This window comes from Oncorhynchus gorbuscha, linkage group LG18 (genome assembly GCF_021184085.1).
Source record: "Oncorhynchus gorbuscha isolate QuinsamMale2020 ecotype Even-year linkage group LG18, OgorEven_v1.0, whole genome shotgun sequence".
In the NCBI taxonomy this organism is placed as follows: Eukaryota; Metazoa; Chordata; class Actinopteri; order Salmoniformes; family Salmonidae; genus Oncorhynchus; species Oncorhynchus gorbuscha.
The window spans coordinates 64,868,417-64,891,726 of NC_060190.1; the positions used below are offsets into that span (position 1 = coordinate 64,868,417).

Here is a 23,310-nt window from a genome sequence, read left to right on the forward strand (position 1 = left end):
TCAGGGGGCTTTAGCTCCTGCCGATTGTCATCCTTACCCCTGTGGTTCCATGCTGCAGTCAAATCTATAATGCGCTAGCTAGCATGTCCTCAACTTCAGCTCCGTGACACACGCTGCTGTCCGCACGTACACACACTGTCTGCGCACATGCTTTTCAATGCGAAGGATATTAAGGTGGTATAGGGAAGGATTTGTTGGCAGCTCTGCCATTTGCTTGAGGAAGCAGAGATTCAGAGGGGAAAGGCTCCTGCACTCTGCCTAGGAGGGCTGTATGCCTCTGTTCATAACGGCTGGCATGGACAGCACAACCCCTGTACACAAATGGAAATAATGTTTAGTTGGTTATTGGTTTAGCCTTATTTAAACATTAATTTGATTTGCTTGCCTATTTGTCTGAAGTGTTGTGGGTGAATGGACAGCTTTGTTTGATGCAATAATGGTGACCTCTGGTTTTGTTTTCCATGTTGTTGTCATCTAAAAACAGGCTGGGAGATTGCTGTTTCAACGGCATCTTTCGCCACACAGCTTATCAGACCTGTACGGACGCTGTGAATGTGTGCTTTATTCTGCTCCATATAGACAAATTCGAGTCACTAAGGCCAGTCCCTTAATTGTAATGTGGTCTGTCAGTGTGCAGAGCAGCATGGGGACTGGAACAGGAGTATATGGATTTAGAGCCTTTGCCTGCTTTCCAGTGGCTCCAGGGACATGTACCCCTTTCTGCTCTGCTTGTCATTAGACAGCGGTGATGGGAAACCCAGTTATGAGGAGAAGGGTTCTGTAGCCCTGGTTATCCATGCATACAGGGATTTGGGGGCTGAGCTTCAGATACTCTGTTTTGAGGGATAGGCTGGAGGCTGTGGTAGGGGTGCAGCACATCTGTTTGCTTTAGCAAAGTTTCCAATGGCCCCCCGATTTGCTCTACTGCTATGAGGTCTATGGGAGCACTAGTGTTGAACCTCTCCAACAAGGTATTTCAGTTAAAGGGAGCTCCTGTACACCATTCTCCATTAGACCTCCCCAGTTATTATTTCATCCTTATCTGGTCCAGAACACACAGGTTAAGGATGAGGTGTTAATATTTTCCCCTTACCTGCTCCACTGTAACACTGTGTGGTATTTGAAGCAGGGGAAAGAGAGGAGCGTATGGGCCTTTTGAAGTGTCCCTTCAGGGGTTAACCAGGGCTCTCTCTCACCTTCACTCACTCTCTAACACTCACACAGCTCTCTCTGAGCTCCCCTTCCACATGCATGGCCATTGCTGCAGTAATGAGTCAGGCAATTAAAGGCACCCATGGCTCTCTCCTGAGGCCTGTCCCAGTCCGCTCCAGGTCCCCCTCTCTTTCCTCACTCTCGTTTACTTTCTTGTTCTCTCTATCCCATCCTTAATCTTCCTCCTCATTCCTTATTCTTCTGAGAGAGGTGGTTTCCAGAACAAGGCAGAGTGAAAAAAATGGTTAAATAACTCGCTAATGTTTGAACAGTTCAGCGCTCAGTGAGCGCAGAGAGAAAGAGAGACAGCGTTTGCATTTGTGCGGAAACAGCCATGGGGAATGGCAGAACAGGCATGTTCTGTTAGACATGTCCAGACATAATGTCCTCAGACATGAAGATGCAGTAGCTACTTCACTTGTTACTTTGGCCACCACTGAAGCTGCTTGTTACTTCGGCCACCACTGAAGCTGCTTGTTACTGCGGCCACCGCTGAAGCTGCTTGTTACTGCGGCCACCGCTGAAGCTGCTTGTTACTGCGGCCACCGCTGAAGCTGCTTGTTACTGCGGCCACCGCTGAAGCTGCTTGTTACTGCGGCCACCGCTGAAGCTGCTTGTTACTGCGGCCACCGCTGAAGCTGCTTGTTACTGCGGCCACCGCTGAAGCTGCTTGTTACTGCGGCCACCGCTGAAGCTGCTTGTTACTGCGGCCACCGCTGAAGCTGCTTGTTACTGCGGCCACCGCTGAAGCTGCTTGTTACTGCGGCCACCGCTGAAGCTGCTTGTTACTGCGGCCACCGCTGAAGCTGCTTGTTACTGCGGCCACCGCTGAAGCTGCTTGTTACTGCGGCCACCGCTGAAGCTGCTTGTTACTGCGGCCACCGCTGAAGCTGCTTGTTACTGCGGCCACCGCTGAAGCTGCTTGTTACTGCGGCCACCGCTGAAGCTGCTTGTTACTGCGGCCACCGCTGAAGCTGCTTGTTACTGCGGCCACCGCTGAAGCTGCTTGCTACTGCGGCCACCGCTGAAGCTGCTTGCTATATCTATTCCTGCAGAGTTCTGTATTACTATCCAAGTCTGTACCCAAACAATTCGAGCTTCTACTTCTAAAAATGTACCTTTCTAGAAACAAGTCTCTCACTGTTGCCACTTGCTATAGACCTCCCTCTGCCCCCAGCTGTGCACTCGATACCATATGTGAATTGATTGCACCCCATCTATCTTCTGAGCTCATGCTGGGGAGTGGAGCTAGGCACTGCAGGACCTGGATTAACCTCTACATCACCAGAGGAACAGAGGAGAAGTAGGATAAGAGTACGGCTAAATGCTATAAGAACTGGCCGTCTAGCACGTTTGGAACAGAGAGTAAAGGGAGCAGGTTTCTGGACACGATAGTATAGATTCAAGGCATAGTGTACAGACGAAGGTAAGGTAGGATGTGAGTACATTGGAGGTAAACCTAGGCATTGAGTAATGATGAGAGAGATATAGTCTCTAGAGATGTTTAAACCTGGTGATGTCATCGCATATGTAGGAGGTGGGACAACATGGTTGGTTAAGGCATATTGAGCAGGGCTAGAGGCTCTACAGTGAAATAAGATGGTAATCACTAACCAGGACAGTAATGGATGAGGCATATTGATATTAGAGAGAGGCATGCATAGCCAAGTGAACATATGGGTCCAGTGAGTGGTTGGGCTGACTGGGAACATGTCGATTCAGACAGTTAGCAGGCTGATGCAAACACGCTAACAGTTAGTAGGCCTGGGCTAAACAAGCTAGCAGTTAGCAGACCGGGGCAGGCAAGCTAGCAGTTAGTAGACCGGGGCTAGCAAGTTAGCCATTGGGGGACGTACCGATGGGGGTAAGTCTGTTTTTGCCTCTTCGTGTGGTGACGTCGATAGACCAGTTGTGGAATTAGTAGGGTTCCAAGTTGCTCTAGGTAGCTAGCAAACCTAGCAGGTTAGCAGAATGGGCCTTCAGCGGGCGTCGTGCCTGAGGGGCCTGTTGGAATCCTCGGGCAGATTATGTCGGTATTCCAGTCGTAGAGGATCGGTGGGGTTCCGGATTCACACCACATTGGGTGAGGCGGGTTGCAGGAGAGTATTTTGAAGTTGAGGTTTAGGAAAACTATTAAAAAGAACGCGAAGAAAAAGGTATATACACATGGGACAAGACAAAGACGTCTGACTGCTACGCCATCTTGGATCCTTTACATCTGCTGCCCTGTATTGTTTGAATAGAGGAATTTCTGTATGTTTACAATGGGCAAGTCTGATGTTGTGAATTAGACTTCTCGGTTCCCATGGGAACATGACAAGCTCACCCATATCCTCTCAATCTTCATTTTACTGCATGTTTCTCTTTTTTACCACTGTGTCATTGAAGAACTGAACAGTTGTTGAGATAATACATCGACTGTTGTTGGTTTTGCATTCTCTTGGTCAGAGATTAGAATTTATTACACTGAAGGACTGTTCGCTCCACTGTTCAGATTTGGATTAGTCTCCACTGTCTATCGATGGATTGACCAACATTCCGTTTATCTGGAGGCCAGTCTTTGGTCTCCACATCTGTTTTATTACAGTCCAACTCCCTGTAGAATTGGGTGAAAAGGGTTCTCCAGCTGGTGATCCCTGAAACGCAACGCGCTGAAGAGCAGATGAATGCTATAGCCACATTCGGTGCGAGGCTTGAGAAATAGGCCAGCGTAATTGGGTTTATATAGGCCCATTTCTGCTAGTTCACCTTGTTGATACTGTGGAACAGATCAGCATGGAAAGCTTTTACATGGATATAATTTTATCCTTGCAACAACTTCATCTGACTATTAAAAGTGAATATTAAATGCTAGTCTAGTGGGGTATGTAGACTGTAGTAGCCCATACACCACCCTCCTTTAGTTCTCCTTAGAGCAGCATGTCCGTAATGTAATTATTGTGCTGTGTGGACGACAGCCTCAGACCCCATGAAAGCCCTAAGGCTCTGAGCTGTGCGCTCCTGATTAGCTTTGGATTCAGCATCCCAGATTACAGGCCATTGTTTAGAGGCCATGGCTAGTGTGGGCCATAATCTCATGTGATTCCTTCCCTGTGTCTGTGATTTAGCTCCAGATGATTTAATTAGGTGTACTGTTGATTGGAGTCCTCATTACTGCTCCATCAGTGAGCCTCACAGCCCAACCCCTCCACGCCTCACAGCCCAACCCCTTCACTCTAATGGTGCTCCAGGAGTGGGGAAGCCTGTCTGGTTGACGTCGTTTACCCTTCCTGTGTTTCCTCTGTATTATAACTCTAGGTTAGGCCTATCTCTGTTTACCCAGTAACTCCGATGTCTCCCCCTTCTCAGTCAAGTTGCAATGGGATCAGAGATAGAAATTCCACGGTAACAGAATTATGCTGAGACTCCAATTTTTCACTTTAAACGGATGCCAAACAAAAACCAGGGAGAATTGTTAAGTAGTCCTAACTTTGCAATCAAATTGTATTAGTCACTTGCGCCCGAATACAACACCTTACAGTGAAATGCTTACTTACGTGCCCCTAACCCACAATGCAGTTTAAGAAATATATGGATCAGAATAAGAGAGAAGAAAATTAACAAGTAATTAAAGAGCAACAGTAAAAAAATAACAATATATACAGGGGGGTGCCGGTACAGATTCCATGTGCGGGGGAACTGGTTAGTTGAGGTAGTATGTACATGTAGGTTTTTAAAGTGACTATGCATATATGACAACAGAGAGTGGCAGTGGTGTGGGGGTGGACCAATGCAATTAGTCTGGGTAACCATTTGACTAGATGTTCAGGAGTCTTATGGCTTGGGGGTAGAAGTTGTTTAGAAGCCTCTTGGACCTAGACTTGGCACTCCAGTACCGCTTGCTGTGCGGTAGCAGAGAGAACAGTCTATGACTAGGGTGGCTGGAGTCTTTGACAATTCTTAGTGCCTTCCTCTGACACCGCCTGGTATAGAGGTCCTGGATGGCAGGAAGCTTGGCCCCAGTGATGTACTGGGCTGTTCACACTACCCTCTGTCGCGCCTTGCAGTCAGAAGCCGAGCAGTTGTCATACCAGGCAGTGATGCAACCAGTCAGGATATTCTCGATGGTGCAGCTGTAGAACTTTTTGAGGATCTGAGGACCCATGCCAAATCTTTTCAGCCTCCTTTCAGTCTTCTGACCTCCTCTCTATAGGCTGTCTCGTCGTTTGTCGGTGATCAGGCCTAAGACTGTTGTGTCATCAGCAAATTTAATGATGTTGTGTTGTGGGAGCACATGATGGGGCTGAGCACGCACTCCCCCCTGTGTTGAGGATCAGCGTGGGGGATGTATTGTTACCTACAGTTGAAGTCAGAAGTCTACATACACCTTAGCCAAATACATTTAAATTCCTAACATTTAATCCTAGTAAAAATGTCCTGTCTTAGGTCAGTTAGGATCACCAATTTAATTTAAGAATGTGAAATGTCAGAATAATAGTAGTGATTTATTTCAGCCTGTATTTCTTTCATCACATTCCCAGTGAGTCAGAAGTTTACATCAATCAATCAAATGTATTTATAAAGCACTTCTTACATTAGCTATGTCAAAGTGCTGTAAAGAAACCCAGCCTAAAACCCCAAACAGCAAGAAATGCAGGTGTAGAAGCACAGTGGCTAGTAAAAACTCCCTAGAGATGCTAGAACCTAGGAAGAAACCAAGAGCGGAACCAGGCTATGAGGGGTGGCCTTGGACCTTGACTCTTCTGGCTGTGCCGGGTGGAGGTTATAACAGAACATGGCCAAGATGTTAAAATGTTTTAGATGACCAGCAGGGTCAAATAATAATAATCACCGTGGTTGCAACAGGTCAGCACCTCAGGAGTAAATGTCAGTTGGCTTTTCATAGCCGATCATTCAGAATATCTCCACCGCTCCTGCTGTCTCTAGAGAGTTGAAAACAACAGGTCTGGGACAGGTAGCACGTCCGGTAAACAGGTCAGGGTTCCATAGCCACAGGCAGAACAGTTGAAACTGGAGCAGCAGCAGCACGGCCAGGTGGACTAGGGACCGCCAGGTGGACTGGGAGCCGCAAGGAGTCATCAGGCCAGGTAGTCCTGAGGCATGGTCCTAGGGCTCAGGTCCTCTGAGAGAGCTAGAGAGAGCACACTTAAATTCACACAGGACACCTCTAATCGGATAAATACTCCGATTAGAGGTCGACCGATTGTGATTTTTCAACGCCGATACCGATTATTGGAGGACCAAAAAAAAGAACATATCGATTTTAATCTGCCAATTTAATAAAAATAAAAAATAAACATTTTTACGTGTGTGTGTGTGTGTGTGTGTGTGTGTGTGTGTGTGTGTGTGTGTGTGTGTGTGTGTGTGTGTGTGTGTGTGTGTGTGTGTGTGTGTGTGTGTGTGTGTGTGTGTGTGTGTGTGTGTGTGTGTGTGTGTGTGTGTGTGTGTGTGTGTGTGTACACACACACACACACATGCATACAGTGGGGCAAAAAAGTATTTAGTCAGCCACCAATTGTGCAAGTTCTCCCACTTAAAAAGATGAGAGGCCTGTAATTTTCATCATTGGTACACTTCAACTATGACAGACAAAATGAGAAAAAAAATCCAGAAAATCACATTGCATGATATTTAATGAATTTATTTGCATATTATGATGGAAAATAAGTATTTGCTTAGAGGGATATCTTCAACCACCAACTTACCATCCTGAGACGGGGGGCGCCAACCCGGACAGAAAGATCACCTCAGTGACTCAACCCACTCAAGGGACGCACCCCTCCTAGGGTCGACATGGAAGAGCACCAGTAAGCCAGTGACTCAGCCCCTGTAATAGGGTTAGTGGCAGAGAATCCCAGTGGAGAGGGGGGAACCGGCCGGACAGAGACAGCAAGGGCGGTTTGTTGCTCCAGTGCCTTTCTGTTCACCTTCACACTCCTGGGCCAGACTACACTCAATCATAGGACCTACTGAAGAGATGAGTCTTCAATAGAAACTTAAAGGTTGAAACCGAGCCTGTGTCTCTCACATGGGTAGGCAGACCATTCCATAAAAATAGAGCTCTATAGGAGAAAGCCCTGCCTCCAGCTGTTTGCTTAGAAATTCTAGGGACAGTAAGGAGGCCTGTGGCTTGTAACCTTAGCGTACGTGTAGGTATGTACGGCAGGACCAAATCGGAAAGATAGGTAGGAGCAAACCCATGTAATGCTTTGTAGGTTAGTAGTTAAACCTTAATCAGCCCTTGCCTTAACAGGAAGCCAGTGTAGAGAGGCTAGCACTGGAGTGATATAAATATATATATATATCACATTTTTTTGGTTCTAGTCATGATTCTAGCAGCCGTGTTTAGCACTAAAGCACTTTAGTGCTTTATTTATACATACTCAATTAGTATTTGGTAGCATTGCCTTTAAATTGTTTAACTTTTGGGTAGCCTTCCACAAGCTTCCCACAATAAGTTGGGTGAATTTTGGCCCATTCCTCCTGACAGAGCTGGTGTAACGGAGTCAGGTTTGTAGGCGTCCTTGCTCGCGCACACTTTTTCAGTTCTGCCCACAAATGTTCCATGGGATTGAGGTCAGGGCTTTGACAGCCCCTCCAATACCTTGACTTTTTTGTCCTTAAGCCATTTTGCCACAACTTTGGAAGTAGGCTGGGGGTCATTGTCCATTTGGAAGACTCATTTACGACCAAGCTTTAACTTCCTCACTGATGTCTTGAGATGTTGCTCCAATATATCCACATATTGTCCTTCCTCATGGTGCCATCTATTTTGTGTAGCGCACCAGTCCCTCGTGCAGGAAAGCACCCTCACAACTTGATGCTGCCACCCCGGTGCTTCACGGTTGGGATGGTCTTCTTCATTTTTCAATCCTCTCCCTTTTTTCTCCAAAGATAACAATGGTCATTATGGCCAAACAGTTCTATTTTTTTTCATCAGACCAGATGACATTTCTCCAAAAAGTACGATTTTTGTCTCCATGTGCAGTTCCAAACTGTAGTCTGGCTTGTTAATGGCGGTTTTGGAGTAGTGGCTTCTTCCTTGCTGAGCGGCCTATCAGGTTATGACGATATTGGACTCTTTACTGTGGATATAGATACTTTTGTACCGGTTTCCTCCAGCATCTTCACAGGGTCCTTTGCTGCTGTTCTGGGATTGATTTGCACTTTTCGCACCAAAGTACGTTCATCTCTAGGAGACAGAAGGCGTCTCCTTCCTGAGCAGTATGATGTCTGCGTGGTCCCATGGTGTTTATACTTGTGTACTATTGTTTGTGCAGATGAACGTGGTACCTTCAGGCATTTGGAAATGGCTCCCAATGATGAACCAGACTTGTGGAGATCTACATTTTGTTTTCTGAGGTCTTGGCTGATTTCTTTTGATGTTCCCATGATGTCAAACAAAGAGGCACTGAGTTTGAAGGTAGGCCTTGAAATACATCTACAGGTACACTTCCAATTGACTCAAATGATGTCAATTAACCTATCAGAAGCTTCTAAAGCCATGACATAAATTTCTGGAATTTTCCAAGCTGTTTAAAGGCACAGTCAACTTAGTGTATGTAAAATAGTCTGTCTGTAAACAATTGTTGGAAAAATGACTTGTGTCATGCACAAAGTAGATGTCCTAACCGACTTGTTAACCATTTCTTTCCCTTGTTAACAAGACATTTGTGGAGTGGTTGAAAAACGAGTTTTAATGACTCCAACGTAAGTGTATGTAAACTTTCGATTTCAACTGTACACTTACAGAATCATTGGGTTTTGTTGGGCATAATTTAAAGTGAAAAATCATATAGTGTCAAGTGAACCTTTTGGGAGCCCTCCAGTTCCGTTAAATTCCTCGCTAGATTATTCATGAGGTGTAAAGCCAAGCCGAAATATTAAAGCAGCTCTGGAAGGAGATTGGGTGGTGGAAACAGAGTGTGCATGCTGGTTGTCCTTAAACTTGACCAGGTTTTTGGTTCGGTTGTTTGTCAGGTCTTGGCCAGGTATGGTATTAATCACCCCCTCTCATCTCTCACAATCGCAGTCTCTTCCCCCCCCACCATAGATGGGACACTACATAACTGCATCCCCCCCCAGGCCACAGCAAATACTTGGAATCTAGTGACCAATGGCCACGTTGACCTGTTTTTGTTCAGTCTATGTTTCAAGCTGAAATCAGGGTAGTGGTACCATTGTCCCTTGTCCAAAACCTCTAGCTTTGTGTTGGGGCCTGGTTCACCCTTGTGTTTATTGACTTGATGGAAAGTGAAAGGATGGACTGGGAGCTACAGCGTATATCTGGCCTGACCTCAACTCTGACAGTGTGACTGCAAATGTTTATTTTTTGTGTGTGTGTGCATAAGTCTAATGGGTCAAATAAAGTAGAAATGCTTGCAAGCAATAAAATGGCAAAGCCAGCCACAGGAAGACAACGCTACAGAGTGCACAACTGTGTCCAGGGCAGCCAAGATGGAGAAGGCAAACAAAAGTGTCTTAACACTGTGGTTTCTCTGCATGCAATGGTGACAGGATGTTCTCCATGGATATTTGTGTGTCTTGCACATTCTGCATACATCTCTTTTTACTTTTACTTAACACTTATTTTTGCTTGACTTCTCAAAGCATTGTTGGTTAAGGGCTTGTAAGAACCTCAGCTTGTCCTCTTCATAAATCTAATTTTATTGGTCACACACACATTACACATTTGTTTTGTGTAATTCTTTTTGCGTGGGTGGGTGGAACAGAACACACATTTATCTGAGTCACTATTAGTAACTGATTTATGAGGACCACTAATGCATTTCAGTTATGTCATGTCTAAAATACACAGCTAATTTGCGCTACACTATAGTTTTTTTTCTCTGCCTTTATCAGCGCAAGATGATATATATTGGCCAATCTCAAATCAATCCCCAGCCCTAGATATGTCTTGATGCCCCTTCCCCCGCACCTCCTTGTTTCAGAGGGGTTGGGTGAAATGCGGAAGACACATTTCGGTTCAATGCATTCAGTTGTGAAACTGACTAGGTATGCCTTTTCCCATTGTTGTAGATCTGTAAGACCTGTTTAGGTATGATAACAGAAGTCTCACTAGCTGAGTCTGTGCAACAACTTACTAGAATTGTGGATATGGGTAAGGTGGCGACTGAGAGAACACAGCAGTGGTCAGTTGTAAAATAGCCGGTGGGGTGTTGTCTGCTGACGTACAGAACACAGACACAGTATGTAGGTTACAGTACATCAGGGTAAGTAATGGCTTCTACACAGCATACCCAACCTAGTCAGCAGATTGGCCTGGATAACACGGGGACAAATGATGCAGTCCACACCGCCAGCTAGCTAGCAGGCTGGAATTGACGCAGTCCACTCCACCAGCTAGCTAGCAGGCTGGAATTGACGCAGTCCACCCCACCAGCTAGCTAGCAGGCTGGAATTGACGCAGTCCACCCCAACCAGCTAGCTAGCAGGCTGGAATTGACGCAGTCCACCCAACCAGCTAGCTAGCAGGCTGGAATTGATGCAGTCCACCCCACCAGCTAGCTAGCAGGCTGGAATTGACGCGGTCCACCCCACCAGCTAGCTAGCAGGCTGGAATTGACGCGGTCCACCCCAACCAGCTAGCTAGCAGGCTGCAATTGACGCAGTCCACCCCACCAGCTAGCTAGCAGGCTGGAATTGACGCAGTCCACCCAACCAGCTAGCTAGCAGGCTGGAATTACCATGCCTTCATGGAGCACGACCCTTCTACTGATCCCAACACAAGCACAAATAGGGCTGTGATGTTTTAACATTTTTCCATGACTAAAATTAAAACACAAAGCAGACCATACTTTTTAGTAATTTAAAAACCTGCTGTACTTACAATTATTGTGTGCTATAGTTTGGAGAATGAATGAATATGACTCTGGATGACATAATGTTTGTTAGGGCTGTTTTCCTGAAGATGAATCGACTATGTGTGTTGTATCCTTGCCGCGATACTAACGAGTATTGCGATACTGGTATCGTCCTGGCCCCAATGACAAAGGATGCACAACCCCTGACAGAGTAACTGACAAGACTTGAGGAGACCATTCCAGGCTATTAGTTTCACAACCAGTCAGTCGCATTAATATGTTCTTGTGATATGAGCTCCATTTTTCCATGACTCTTAAGGAAAGGAATGCTTTTTTTGTTTTCTTTATTCCTGAATGATTATTCTTAGGAACCGTCAAGGAGGCTAGCTGCGTGCAGTCTAATCCCCCACACGGATTGAAATGCAGTCCAGTCAGTGTGGGGGGAAAAGCATTTTAATAACAAGCTAGCCAAACCAAATGTCCCTGCAGTGTGAACAGCACTAGCAGGCTACTGCAGACCAAGGAGACAGTCTGAAGCTGGAGGTAACATCCACCCCATGTAACCTACTGTCTTCGATGAACATACAGCCAGCCCTGTCTGTCATTGTATACGACTGTGACTAGGCAATGCTGAGATGGCGATAGTGACTGTATCACACACGCAGCCACTGGACATTCCTCTTCCCCCTCTGACCTCATCCTCACAGAGGATACAGAGAAGGAGGAGGGCCCAGTGAGTGGTCTGATTATTGCTAGCATACAGATGGGAGATTGGAGAGAGCCAGGCTGACTGTGTCTGAGGAGTCATTCTGTGGCTGCTGTGACAGGCTCCCTGGCCCTGGCTGCCCAGCTCTTGTTACTAACGAGATTAACACCAGACAATGGAGCCCCAACACAAGTGGCTTGCCGAACAACACACACACACCTGCCTACCTGACCGTGGCCAACTACACAAAAGCTGGTCTAACTCCTTGGAAACTTTTGGGTGTTTTCACATATGAAATTCAGTACCCTGGTTCAGTTTCCTGGAGCATTTTGTGAGGATTCTACAAAATACGTTTTGCATTCACAAGACCTGGAAATAACTGTTTCAGGTTGCGATTAGCAAGACGTACATTCTAAATGACGTTCGTGAGTTTATAATGGGCAGTAAAAGTTCTGCGTGACTCACCGTGTCCCATTACCTGGTACTCTGGTCGTGGATCTTGGACCATGAACTCACGCAGTTCCAGGATTCATTTCAGCCAGGGTTCCTTTGCGTTTCACACATGCTTTATAGCGTGGGTCAGGGTACCAAACGTTTCCAGATCAAAAGGGAATATGTGAAAGCACCTTTTTGAAAGTTGTGGAAGTTGTGGCTATGTAGAGTTCAAAGGAAAATAGGAAGCTGTGATGCTTGCTTTCTCCAGTGGTTAGAATGTAGGTCAAGTCATGTGAATGATGAATGTTCCCAGCCTGCTTTACTTGAGTGAGTGGAGACCGAGGAGAGCATGCACATCTATCCTACCTCTTCCAACTAGAAGAAACCCATGCGGGTAGTTTAGAACCTTACCAGGGATTCCCACAAGATTTCCCTTTTCAGAAACTGACTCATAATTCTGAATCGGCTAATGTACATCTTGATGAAAAGAGAAGTGTTGAAAGGCTTATTGTTTGAACAGGGGAGCAGTTCAGAGATGCAGTGTGAGGACAGCAGAGTTTAAAGAGGGCTATTAGTGAGGTCTCCAGGAATCAGTGTTATAGAGCTGTATATTAATGATCACAGAGTGTGACATGGTAGGGCAAGGCAGTGGGGAACCTGTCTTCTTGGCAGAGGGCTGGAGAATAGATGTGGGGTGTTGGCAAACCTTGAGTGGCCTGCTGCTTCAGCAGAGAGCTGCCAGACAGTCCAGCCAGCCGTGTCAATGATATACAGCCTCTTTCTCCAACAACGGGCTAAAACTGCATCTTCCTGCCTAAACTGATCAAAACAATAGTTTAAACTATCAATCTAGACTCTATTCAAATGCAATCAAATCGGGGTTATGATCCTACAACGGCAGTGTACAAAAATTGACATTTTTCTGTCACTTTCACGGTGGAAGCAGGCATCTTCCTTTCTGGAAGATCTAAGCTGATAACCCATGACTAATAGTTTGTCATCACCCCTGTGACTCAACTGTTCTAGGCATCTATATACAGTGCCTTCAGAAAGTATTCATACCCCTTGGCATATTCCACATTTTGTGTTACAGCCTGAATTCAAGTTTGGGCTTTGGTTAGGCAAAAAAATATATATTTCAGGAAGAAAATGAGAGAATCCCCAAAGACATACCCAAGATGACCCAAAGCTGTAATCGCTACCAAAGGTGTTTCTACAAAGTATTGACTCGGGAGTGAATACTAATGTAAATTAGATATTTCTGCATTTTCAATACATTTGCAAACATTTCTAAAAACATGTTTTCACTTTGATTATATTTAATACATTTTGAAATCTGTCTGTAACACAACAAAATGTGGTATAACTCAAGGGGTGTGAATAAGTTCTGCGGCACTGTATGTGTCTGCCTGTGTAACTGGTTCTGTTCTTGTACATACTGACTTACACACCACGGCCCATGCCGTAGACCGCTGCCGTAGACCGCTGCCGTAGACCGCTGCCGTAGACCGCTGCCGTAGACCGCTGCCGTAGACCGCTGCCGTAGACCGCTGCCGTAGACCGCTGCCGTAGACCGCTGTACCGGCTGTCAGTTCAGAGCAGTGTGTTTAGCCTTCATGTCTGCTGCCTGACAGAATTATGACCTAGGCTTGAGCAAGTTTTTTGGGCTTTGCTTTAGTGAATGTGAATGGAATCAGAACAAACCAACCTTTAGTTTTCTTTAATGTATGGAATTAGAAGTGTATGTTTGTGTGTCTATATACATGCATACATACATACATGCATAGATACATTATATATATACAGTGGGGCAAAAAAAGTATTTAGTCATCCACCAATTGTGCAAGTTCTCCCACTTAAAAAGATGAGGCCTGTAATTTTCATTATAGGTACACTTTAACTATGTAGGATTTGCAGAATTTTTTATGAATTTATTTACAAATTATGGTGGAAAATAAGTATTTGGTCAATAACAAAAGTTTATCTCAATACTTTGTTATATACCCTTTGTTGGCAATGACAGAGGTCAAACATTTTCTGTAAGTCTTCACAAGGTTTTCACACACTGTTGCTGGTATTTTGGCCCATTCCTCCATGCAGATCTCCTCTAGAGCAGTGATGTTTTGGGGCTGTTGCTGGGCAACACACTTTCAACTCCCTCCAAAGATTTTCTATGGGGTTGAGATCTGGAGACTGGCTAGGCCACTCCAGGACCTTGAAATGCTTCTTACGAAGCCACTCCTTTGTTGCCCGGGCGGTGTGTTTGGGATCATTGTCATGCTGAAAGACCCAGCCACGTTTCATCTTCAATGACCTTGCTGATGGAAGGAGGTTTTCACGCTAAATCTCCCGATACATGGCCCCATTCATTCTTTCCTTTACACGGATCAGTCGTCCTGGTCCCTTTGCAGAAAAACAGCCCCAAAGCATGATGTTTCCACCCCCATGCTTCACAGTAGGTATGGTGTTCTTTGGATGCAACTCAGCATTCTTTGTCCTCCAAACACGACAATTTGAGTTTTTACCAAAAAGTTATATTTTGGTTTCATCTGACCATATGACATTCTCCCAATCTTCTTCTGGATAATCCAAATGCTCTCTAGCAAACTTCAGATAGGCCTGGACATGTACTGGCTTAAGCAGGGGGACACGTCTGGCACTGCAGGATTTGAGTCCCTGGCGGCGTAGTGTGTTACTGATGGTAGGCTTTGTTACTTTGGTCCCAGCTCTCTGCAGGTCATTCACTAGGTCCCCCCGTGTGGTTCTGGGATTTTTGCTCACCGTTCTTGTGATCATTTTGACCCCACGGGGTGAGATCTTGCGTGGAGCCCCAGCTCGAGGGAGATTATCAGTGGTCTTATATGTCTTCCATTTCCTAATAATTGCTTCCATAGTTGATTTCTTCAAACCAAGCTGCTTACCTATTGCATATTTAGTCTTCTGAGCCTGGTGCAGGTCTACAATTTTGTTTCTGGTGTCCTTTGACAGCTCTTTGGTCTTGGCCATAGTGGAGTGTGACTGTTTGAGGTTGTGGACAGGTGTCTTTTATACTGATAACAAGTTCAAACAGGTGCCATTAATACAGGTAACGAGTGGAGGACAGAGGAGCCTCTTAAAGAAGTTGTTACAGGTCTGTGAGAGCCAGAAATCTTGCTTGTTTGTAGGTGACAAAATACTTATTTTACACCATAATTTGCAAATAAATTCATTAAAAATCCTACAATGTGATTTTCTGTTTTTTTTTCCCCCTCATTTTGTCTGTCATAGTTTACGTGTACCTATGATGAAAATTACTGGCGTCTCATCTTTTTAAGTGGGAGAACTTGCACAATTGGTGGCTGACTAAATACTTTTTTGCCCCACTGTATATGTGTGTATGTACAGTCGTGGCCAAAAGGTTTGAGAATGACAGAAATATGAATTTTCAGTCTGCTGCTTCAGTTTCTTTAGATTATTTTTGATGGCAGCCCATTCATGCATAATCAATGCTTGGAGTTTGTCAGAACATGTGGGTTTTTGTTTGTCCACCCGCCTCTTGAGGATTAACCACAAGTTCTCAATGGGATTAAGGTCTGGGGAGTTTCCTGGCCATGGCCCCAAAAAAATTGATGTTTTGTTCGCCGAGCCACTTAGTTATCACTTTTGCCTTATTGCAAGGTGCTCCATCATGCTGTAAAAGGCATACATACACTAAGTCGATTGTGCCTTTTAAACAGCTTGGAAAATTCCAAAAAATGATGTAATGGCTTTAGAAGCTTCTGATAGGCTAATTTAGTTAATTGGAGGTGCACCTGTGGATGTATTTCAAGGCCTACCTTCAAACTCAGTGCTTCTTTGCTTGACATCATGGGAAAATCTAAAGAAATCAGCCAAGACCTCTGAAAAACAATTGTAGACCTCCACAAGTCTGGTTCATCATTGGGAGCAATTTCCAAATGCCTGAAGGTACCACGTTCATCTGTACAAACAATAGTACGCAGGTATAAACACCATGGGACCACGCTGGCGTCATACTGCTCAGGAAGGAGATGCATTCTGTCTCCTAGAGATGAACGTACTTTGGCGTGAAAAGTGCAATTCAATCCCAGAACAACCGCAAAGGACCTTGTGAAGATGCTGGAGGAAACCGGTACAAAAGCATCTATATCCACAGTAAAACAAGTCTTATATAGACATAACCTGACAGGTCGGTCAACAAGGAAGAGGACTGCTCCAAAACCGCCATTTAAAAGCCAGACTACGGTTTGCAACTGTACTTTTTGGAGAAATGTCCTCTGTTCTGATGAAACAAAAATAGAACTGTTTGGCCATAATGACCATTATTTTTGGAGGAAAAGGGGGGAGGCTTGCAAGCCGAAGAACACCATCCCAACCGTGAAGCACGGGGGTGGCAGCATCAAGTTGAGGGGGTGCTCTGCTGCAGGAGGGACTGGTGCTCTTCACAAGATAGATCTCATCATGAGGTAGAAAAATTATGTGGATATATTGAAGCGACATCAGTCAGGAAGTTAAAGCTTGGTTGCAAATGGGTCTTTCAAATGGACAATGACCCAAAGCATACTTCCAAAGTTGTGGCAAAATGGCTTAAGGACAACAAAGTCAAGGTATTGGAGTGGCCATCACAAAGCCCTGACCTCAATCCTAGACGAAATTTGTGGGCAGAACTGAAAAAGCGTGTGCGAGCAAGGAGGCCTACAAACCTGACTCGGTTACACCAGCTCTGTAAGGAGGAATGTGCCACAATTCACCCAACTTATTGTGAGAAGCTTATGGAAGGCTACCCGACGTGTTTGACCCATGTTAAACAATTTAAAGGCAATGCTACCAAATACTAATTTGAGTTTATGTAAACTTCTGACCCACTGGGAGTGTGATGAGAGAAATGAAAGCTTAAATAAATCATTCTCTCTACTATTATTCTGACATTTCACATTCTTAAATGGTGATCCTAACTGACATAAGGAATTTTTACTAGGATTAAATAATAAATGTCAGGAATTGTGAAAAACTGAGTTTAAATGTATTTGGCTAAGATGTATGTAAACTTCAGACTTCAACTATATGTATGTATGCATGCAAAACCCTGACAAAATATAAATATATATATTGAGCACCTGTTGAACTCCAGAAGTCCTGTGTGACACTCATTCACGCTGTGACTGGGGCTGTTTTGTTCCTGTCTTCCTCAGAGCAGGCAGCCTGTTTGAAGCCAGTAACCCTCTTTAGCTCCTAAGCAAGTTGCTGTATTAGTAAGGCCTGCAGCTGGCAGGAACGTTTGGGGAAAATTTTAAGCCCCTGTGCGTGTTTAGGAAATGTGAGGCAATGATCTCATTTTCTAAGATGTAGCCTGGAGCTGTTAATGTGAGAGAAAGGAGGAGGGGGATGTGTGAAAAATGAGTTAGGTTTATAATCTAGACAACCAACCGTGACCCTGTTTCCTGCCGCTCGGCATCCTGGGGGAAATATCATATCAGACTTTGGTCCGCCGGCTGAGATGGTCAGGGGGAGGAGTCTAGGGCTGCCTTTAGCTTTTTCTTCTCCTTCGGATGCTTTTTTCCCCTTTTTTATTGTTATTCTTTTGTTTTTTTATACTCTTATGTATGTTTTGTAGTAAATATTGAAGTTTTGATTTTCATTTGTTTTTTTCCCATGAAGCACATTGTGTTGCATTCTGTCTGAAATGTGCTGTATAAATACAGCTTGATTTGACTCCTTAAAGCAGACAGACTGCAGTTTCAAATGGCATGGGACAGTGTTGCCCCTCTCTCGGTTAGTATCATTTTTTCGATGCTATAGGCCAATACAATTGCTTTTACACCTGCATTGTTTGCTGTTTGGGGTTTTAGGCTGGGTTTCTGTACAGCACTTTGAGATATCAGCTGATGTACGAAGGGCTATATAAATAAATTTGATTTGATTTGAATACAATGATCTGCCTACTATTGCATACAACATCCAGTCAGACAACAGAGTGCAGTGCAGAAGCCCGTGTAAACGGCGCTCCTCTCTTCGGATTGGTCCATAGCCTGTAAGAGGAGAGTGCCCTCTGACCTATTGCAGGCTGGAGCTGGCCCTGAGAGAAATAGAACCTGCTGACCGTACTGCAGTCTTCCTATCATTAAAATGTAAAGCCACGTTCCATCTCAGCACTGGGAGATTGTTTTACTTACTCCATGTCCTTGAAAAGGCTCATTCAAAGCTGTATAGAAAGAAACTACCCACATGTCTACTACCACATCTATTTTGTAGCCGATATTATAACCAATGAAATGGGCTTTTTCCGTCAGCACATCGTAAACCAAAGTACATGGCCTGTTTCTGTGCCAAAGAGCGGAGAACTGAATTTGAAGACTGTTGGCTTGAATATTTGATAGTCAACAGGAAGAAATGTTCCATTGCTGCATTGATATTCCTCTCAGTACTTTCCACAGCAGCAGCTAAATGACCCCTTCTGTCCTTCTTTACTGACAGTCCCATGTAGAATTCTGTTATCCCTCTGGACTATTGGAACTGGAGGAGAGCTTAGCAGTGATCTTCACTGGCAGCATGACATTCAACACATTCTCAAGCCCTGCACCTGAAGTCACCCTGCTCCGCTTCTGACACTTAGCAATTCCAGTCATATGAGCCTGTGCCTCTGTCTAAGTGGATTATGTTGCTTTTAGCATTCAAGTCACTGTGTGTGCAGCGGATTGGGCCCGGGGGACCTCTGTCTAGACTGGGCCCGGGGGACCTCTGTCTAGACTGGGCCCGGGGGACCTCTGTCTAGACTGGGCCCGGGGGACCTCTGTCTAGACTGGGCCCGGGGGACCTCTGTCTAGACTGGGCCCGGGGGACCTCTGTCTAGACTGGGCCCGGGGGACAGCAGCACAGAGACCCACTTTCTCTCTGATGGAACCCTCTCTGGAAACTTCCGTTCCACAGACCCAGTTCATTTTGGCTCTCTTTTGCGCTCGCTCTCTTTCTCGCTCGCTAATATATTGTCTGATATGTTCTGTTGCAGAGGGAGATGAAGGAGCAGCTGGCCACTCTGCAGGACAGTGAGAAGGGACACACAGAGGCCCTGCAGCTACTGCAGAGACAACTCACTGAGACCAAGGTAACACACTAGGCACTACTCACTGAGACAAAGGTAACACACTAGGCACTACTCACTGAGACCAAGGTAACACACTAGGCACTACTCACTGAGACCAAGGTAACACACTAAGCACTACTCACTGAGACCAAGGTAACACACTAGGCACTACTCACTGAGACCCAAGGTAACACACTAGGCACTACTCACTGAGACCAAGGTAACACACTAGGCACTACTCACTGAGACCAAGGTAACACACTAGGCACTACTCACTGAGACCAAGGTAACACACTAAGCACTACTCACTGAGACCCAAGGTAACACACTAGGCACTACTCACTGAGACCAAGGTAACACACTAGGCACTACTCACTGAGACCAAGGTAACACACTAGGCACTACTCACTGAGACCAAGGTAACACACTAGGCACTACTCACTGAGACCAAGGTAACACACTAGGCACTACTCACTGAGACCAAGGTTACACACTAGGCACTACTCACTGAGACCAAGGTAACACACTAGGCACTACTCACTGAGACCAAGGTAACACACTAGGCACTACTCACTGAGACCAAGGTAACACACTAGGCACTACTCACTGAGACCAAGGTAACACACTAGGCACTACTCACTGAGACCAAGGTAACACACTAGGCACTACTCACTGAGACCCAAGGTAACACACTAGGCACTACTCACTGAGACCCAAGGTAACACACTAGGCACTACTCACTGAGACCCAAGGTAACACACTAGGCACTACTCACTGAGACCCAAGGTAACACACTAGGCACTACTCACTGAGACCAAGGTAACACACTAGGCACTACTCACTGAGACCAAGGTAACTTAGAGAGCCTTTTTACCCATTAGAGACCAAGTTAATGGTCGAGTTGTTTCTGTCTGTCTCTCATCGTATCTCTATCTCACCCTCCACCTAAGTCTGTACTGAACTGATTGGTATAATGAGCATCTCTTTAATCTATACACCCTGTTTTAATCAGCGGAACAAGAGCAGCCACTCAATACAACAGATATTCCTCAATCACCTTTTCTGTCTCATCTCCTCCCCTTTTGATGACTTTGAGATTCACAAAGGCAGGGCTATCTAACAGTGAGTGTGGGCCGTCAGCGGTATTTGTCATTTGGAAGGGTGTCGTTCTTTCCACTGTTTACATGCGGGCTGTTTGAGTAGGGTGGTGTGAGGCTGCCAATACCCTTGTTTTGGTTTGACTTAAATGTCCCCCAACACTGCTGTTTGTCACTTAATTGGTTTATATTGGTTCTGGTGCTCTAGTTTAGTTCCAGTCCTGGGCCCATGTGTTTAGGGGCATCCCCTTCCCTGTCTGAAGAGCAGACGTTGTCTGATTCTCTGGCCGTGGGGGTTTGTCTGATTTAACGAGCTGCTTCTCTGAGACCCAGCCTCCTCTTCCTGTAGGCTTAATATGAGCTTTAAATATCCACCCTGCCATAGCCATAACACCCTGCTGGAGAAGACTGGCACATGGTTACTGCAGGCCTCATCAGTCCTGTCCTCCTCTCACTGTCACACTCACATCCCACTCCTGCCCTGCTCTGTATTGGAGATAAATGATCTTAATAGGCTTAAAGTTCCCAGCAGCACAGAGAGAATATCTGCCTGCTTCCAGGTTCCTATAGGAACAGGCATGCTGCTGGAGTGAAATTGATTTATGGCAGGCAGTAGCAATAAAACCCAGATTCTGATGCTGCTACCCCTGCTCCCTGGTGTTCCCCTGTGATGGAGAGGAGTAGAGACTACTAGAACAGAGTGAATGTTTCCTTTGTACAGACAGACAAAAGCCCTGCGTGAGAAGCTGCTCCCTCTCCAGTTGTTACTGGACTGAGCCTCTTGGATCTCCTCTCTTTATTCTGTGTCTCTGCTGCTACTGTTGCTGTTAGCATTGGAGATGATTCATTTCCTCTTCAAGTCCAGCGCCCTCCTTGATTTCCCCACGATTTCTCCAATTCACACCACTCTCTCGTCTCCTCAGCTTCCACTCCTTTTCCCCTCATCAAGAGCACTGCTCTTCCAATAATAGCATCCTTTTCACTGACTATCCGCTGGCCTTGTAAATGTTGCCTTCAACACACAGCTTGTCTGTCCCCAGCCGACCCCACAGCATCAGCCTTTTAAACATGCTTTCGATCTCACATGCAGTACCACTATTAAAACAGCACAATGTGACTAACTGTGCTCTAGGGCCTCTTCCACTGTCCCAACCAACCAGTGAGGCTGAGCTTTGCCCTATTCTACTCCTAATGCTCTCTATATAGGCCGTTCTTATGATAAATCAATACAAAATGTTCTAATGTTGGATGATCTATAACAGCAGATGGGGATTGTCCCTAGAAGCCCTGCCTATGCCTGTTAGACAGATTTTTTTCAGTCAATAAATTTACATAATGTTAGGTGCTAAAAAGGTTTTTATAAACCAAGTGGTTCGAGCCCTGAATGCTGATTGGCTGAAGGCTGTGGTATATCAGACTATACCACAACTTTTTACTGTTCTAATTACAATGGTTACCAGTTTATAATAATAATAAGGCACCTCCAGGAGTTTCTAGTATATGACCAATATACGATGGCTACGGGCTGTATCCAGACACTGCGTTGCATCGTACGTAAGAACAGTCCACAGCTGTGGTATGTTAGCCATATACCACACACCTTCTTGTGCCTTAAGTAAGCCATTGTGTTACTGACTTTTGTCAAGTGGAAGGCAGTAGCTTAACAGTGCAGAGGCAGAGTGACAGAGGCACTTGATTAGACATAAGTTTTCTATTTAAGCAATAAGTCCGGAGGGGGTGTGGTATATGGCCAAAATACTACGTCTAAGGGCTGTTCTTACACACGACACAACGAGGAGTGCCTGGATTCAGCCCTTAGCAGTGGTATATTGGCCATATACCACCAACCCCCGAGGTGCCTTATTGATATTATAAACTGGTTACCAATGTAATTAGAGCAGTAAAAATAAATGTTTTGTCATACCCGTGGTATACAAATACACCACGGCTGTCAGCCATTCAGCATTCAGGGCTCAACCCCCCCCCCAGCTGTTAAGATGGAGCCGAAGATGATGGCTGACGTTTAAAATCATTAAAACTTACTTTGTACATAAGAGACAGTAGCAGCAACATTATGACCGAAAATAACTTATGGACATCAGATCTGGGATTACTCACCACGGACTGGAAGAAGGTTTTTCCTTTAACGAGTCTGACGAGAAAGATATACTGCTCTCCCGGAACAGGCCCATATCCCTGTCATTTGCGTGAAGAAAAGACGGAGGAAAAGGGGACGCAGATCAGGCTGCCTTTTGAGAATCTGTAGGAGAGCCAGTTAACTCCCACTGTTATCAATTCTACTTGCTAACATGGAATCATTGGAGAATAAAATTGATTATTTATGAATCATCCTACCTATGGTACATATAAGATATTATAATTCTTAGTTTCACCAAGTTGTGGCTGAACTACGATACGGATCATTTAGAGCTGGAGGGATTTTCAATGCAACGGCAGAACAGAGAAGCTACGTCTGGTAAGACGAGGGGTGGGGTCTTTTTGTCTAACAGCTGGTGCGTGGTGTCTAATATTAAAGAAGTCTTGAGGTATTGCTCGCCTGAGGTAGAGTACCTTTTGATAAGTTGTAGACCACACTATTTACCAGAAGGCCAAAAGTAAACACGAAAATGCTCACCCAGAGGCAACGCTCCTAGTGGCCGAGGACTTTAATGCAGGCAAACTTATATCACTTTTACCAAATTTTTACCAAGAAAATTCTAGACCACCTTTACTCCACACACAGAGATGCATACAAAGCTCTCTCCTGCCCTCCATTTGGCAAATCTGACCATAATTCTATCCCCCTGATTCCTGCTTACAAGCAAAAACTAAAGCAGGAAGTACCAGTGACTCGCTCAATACGGAAGTGGTCAGATGCCACGGTTGCTTCACTACAGGACTTTTTTGCTAGCACAGACTGGAATATGTTCCGGGATTCATCCAATGGCATTGAGGAGT

General features: G+C 45.2%; 1 protein-coding gene across 6 annotated transcripts in view; it reads left to right on the forward strand.

Annotated features, from left to right (window-relative positions):
- The window catches only part of LOC124003559 (E3 ubiquitin-protein ligase TRIM62-like), a 56,992-nt gene that overhangs the window by 14,844 nt on the left and 18,838 nt on the right, over window positions 1–23,310 (forward strand). For all 6 annotated transcript variants that reach the window (XM_046311913.1, XM_046311914.1, XM_046311911.1 and 3 more), the window contains one exon: window positions 19,181–19,276. In XM_046311913.1, coding sequence (XP_046167869.1) covers window positions 19,181–19,276 — 96 coding nt within the window. The remainder of the gene's footprint in view (window positions 1–19,180; window positions 19,277–23,310) is intronic.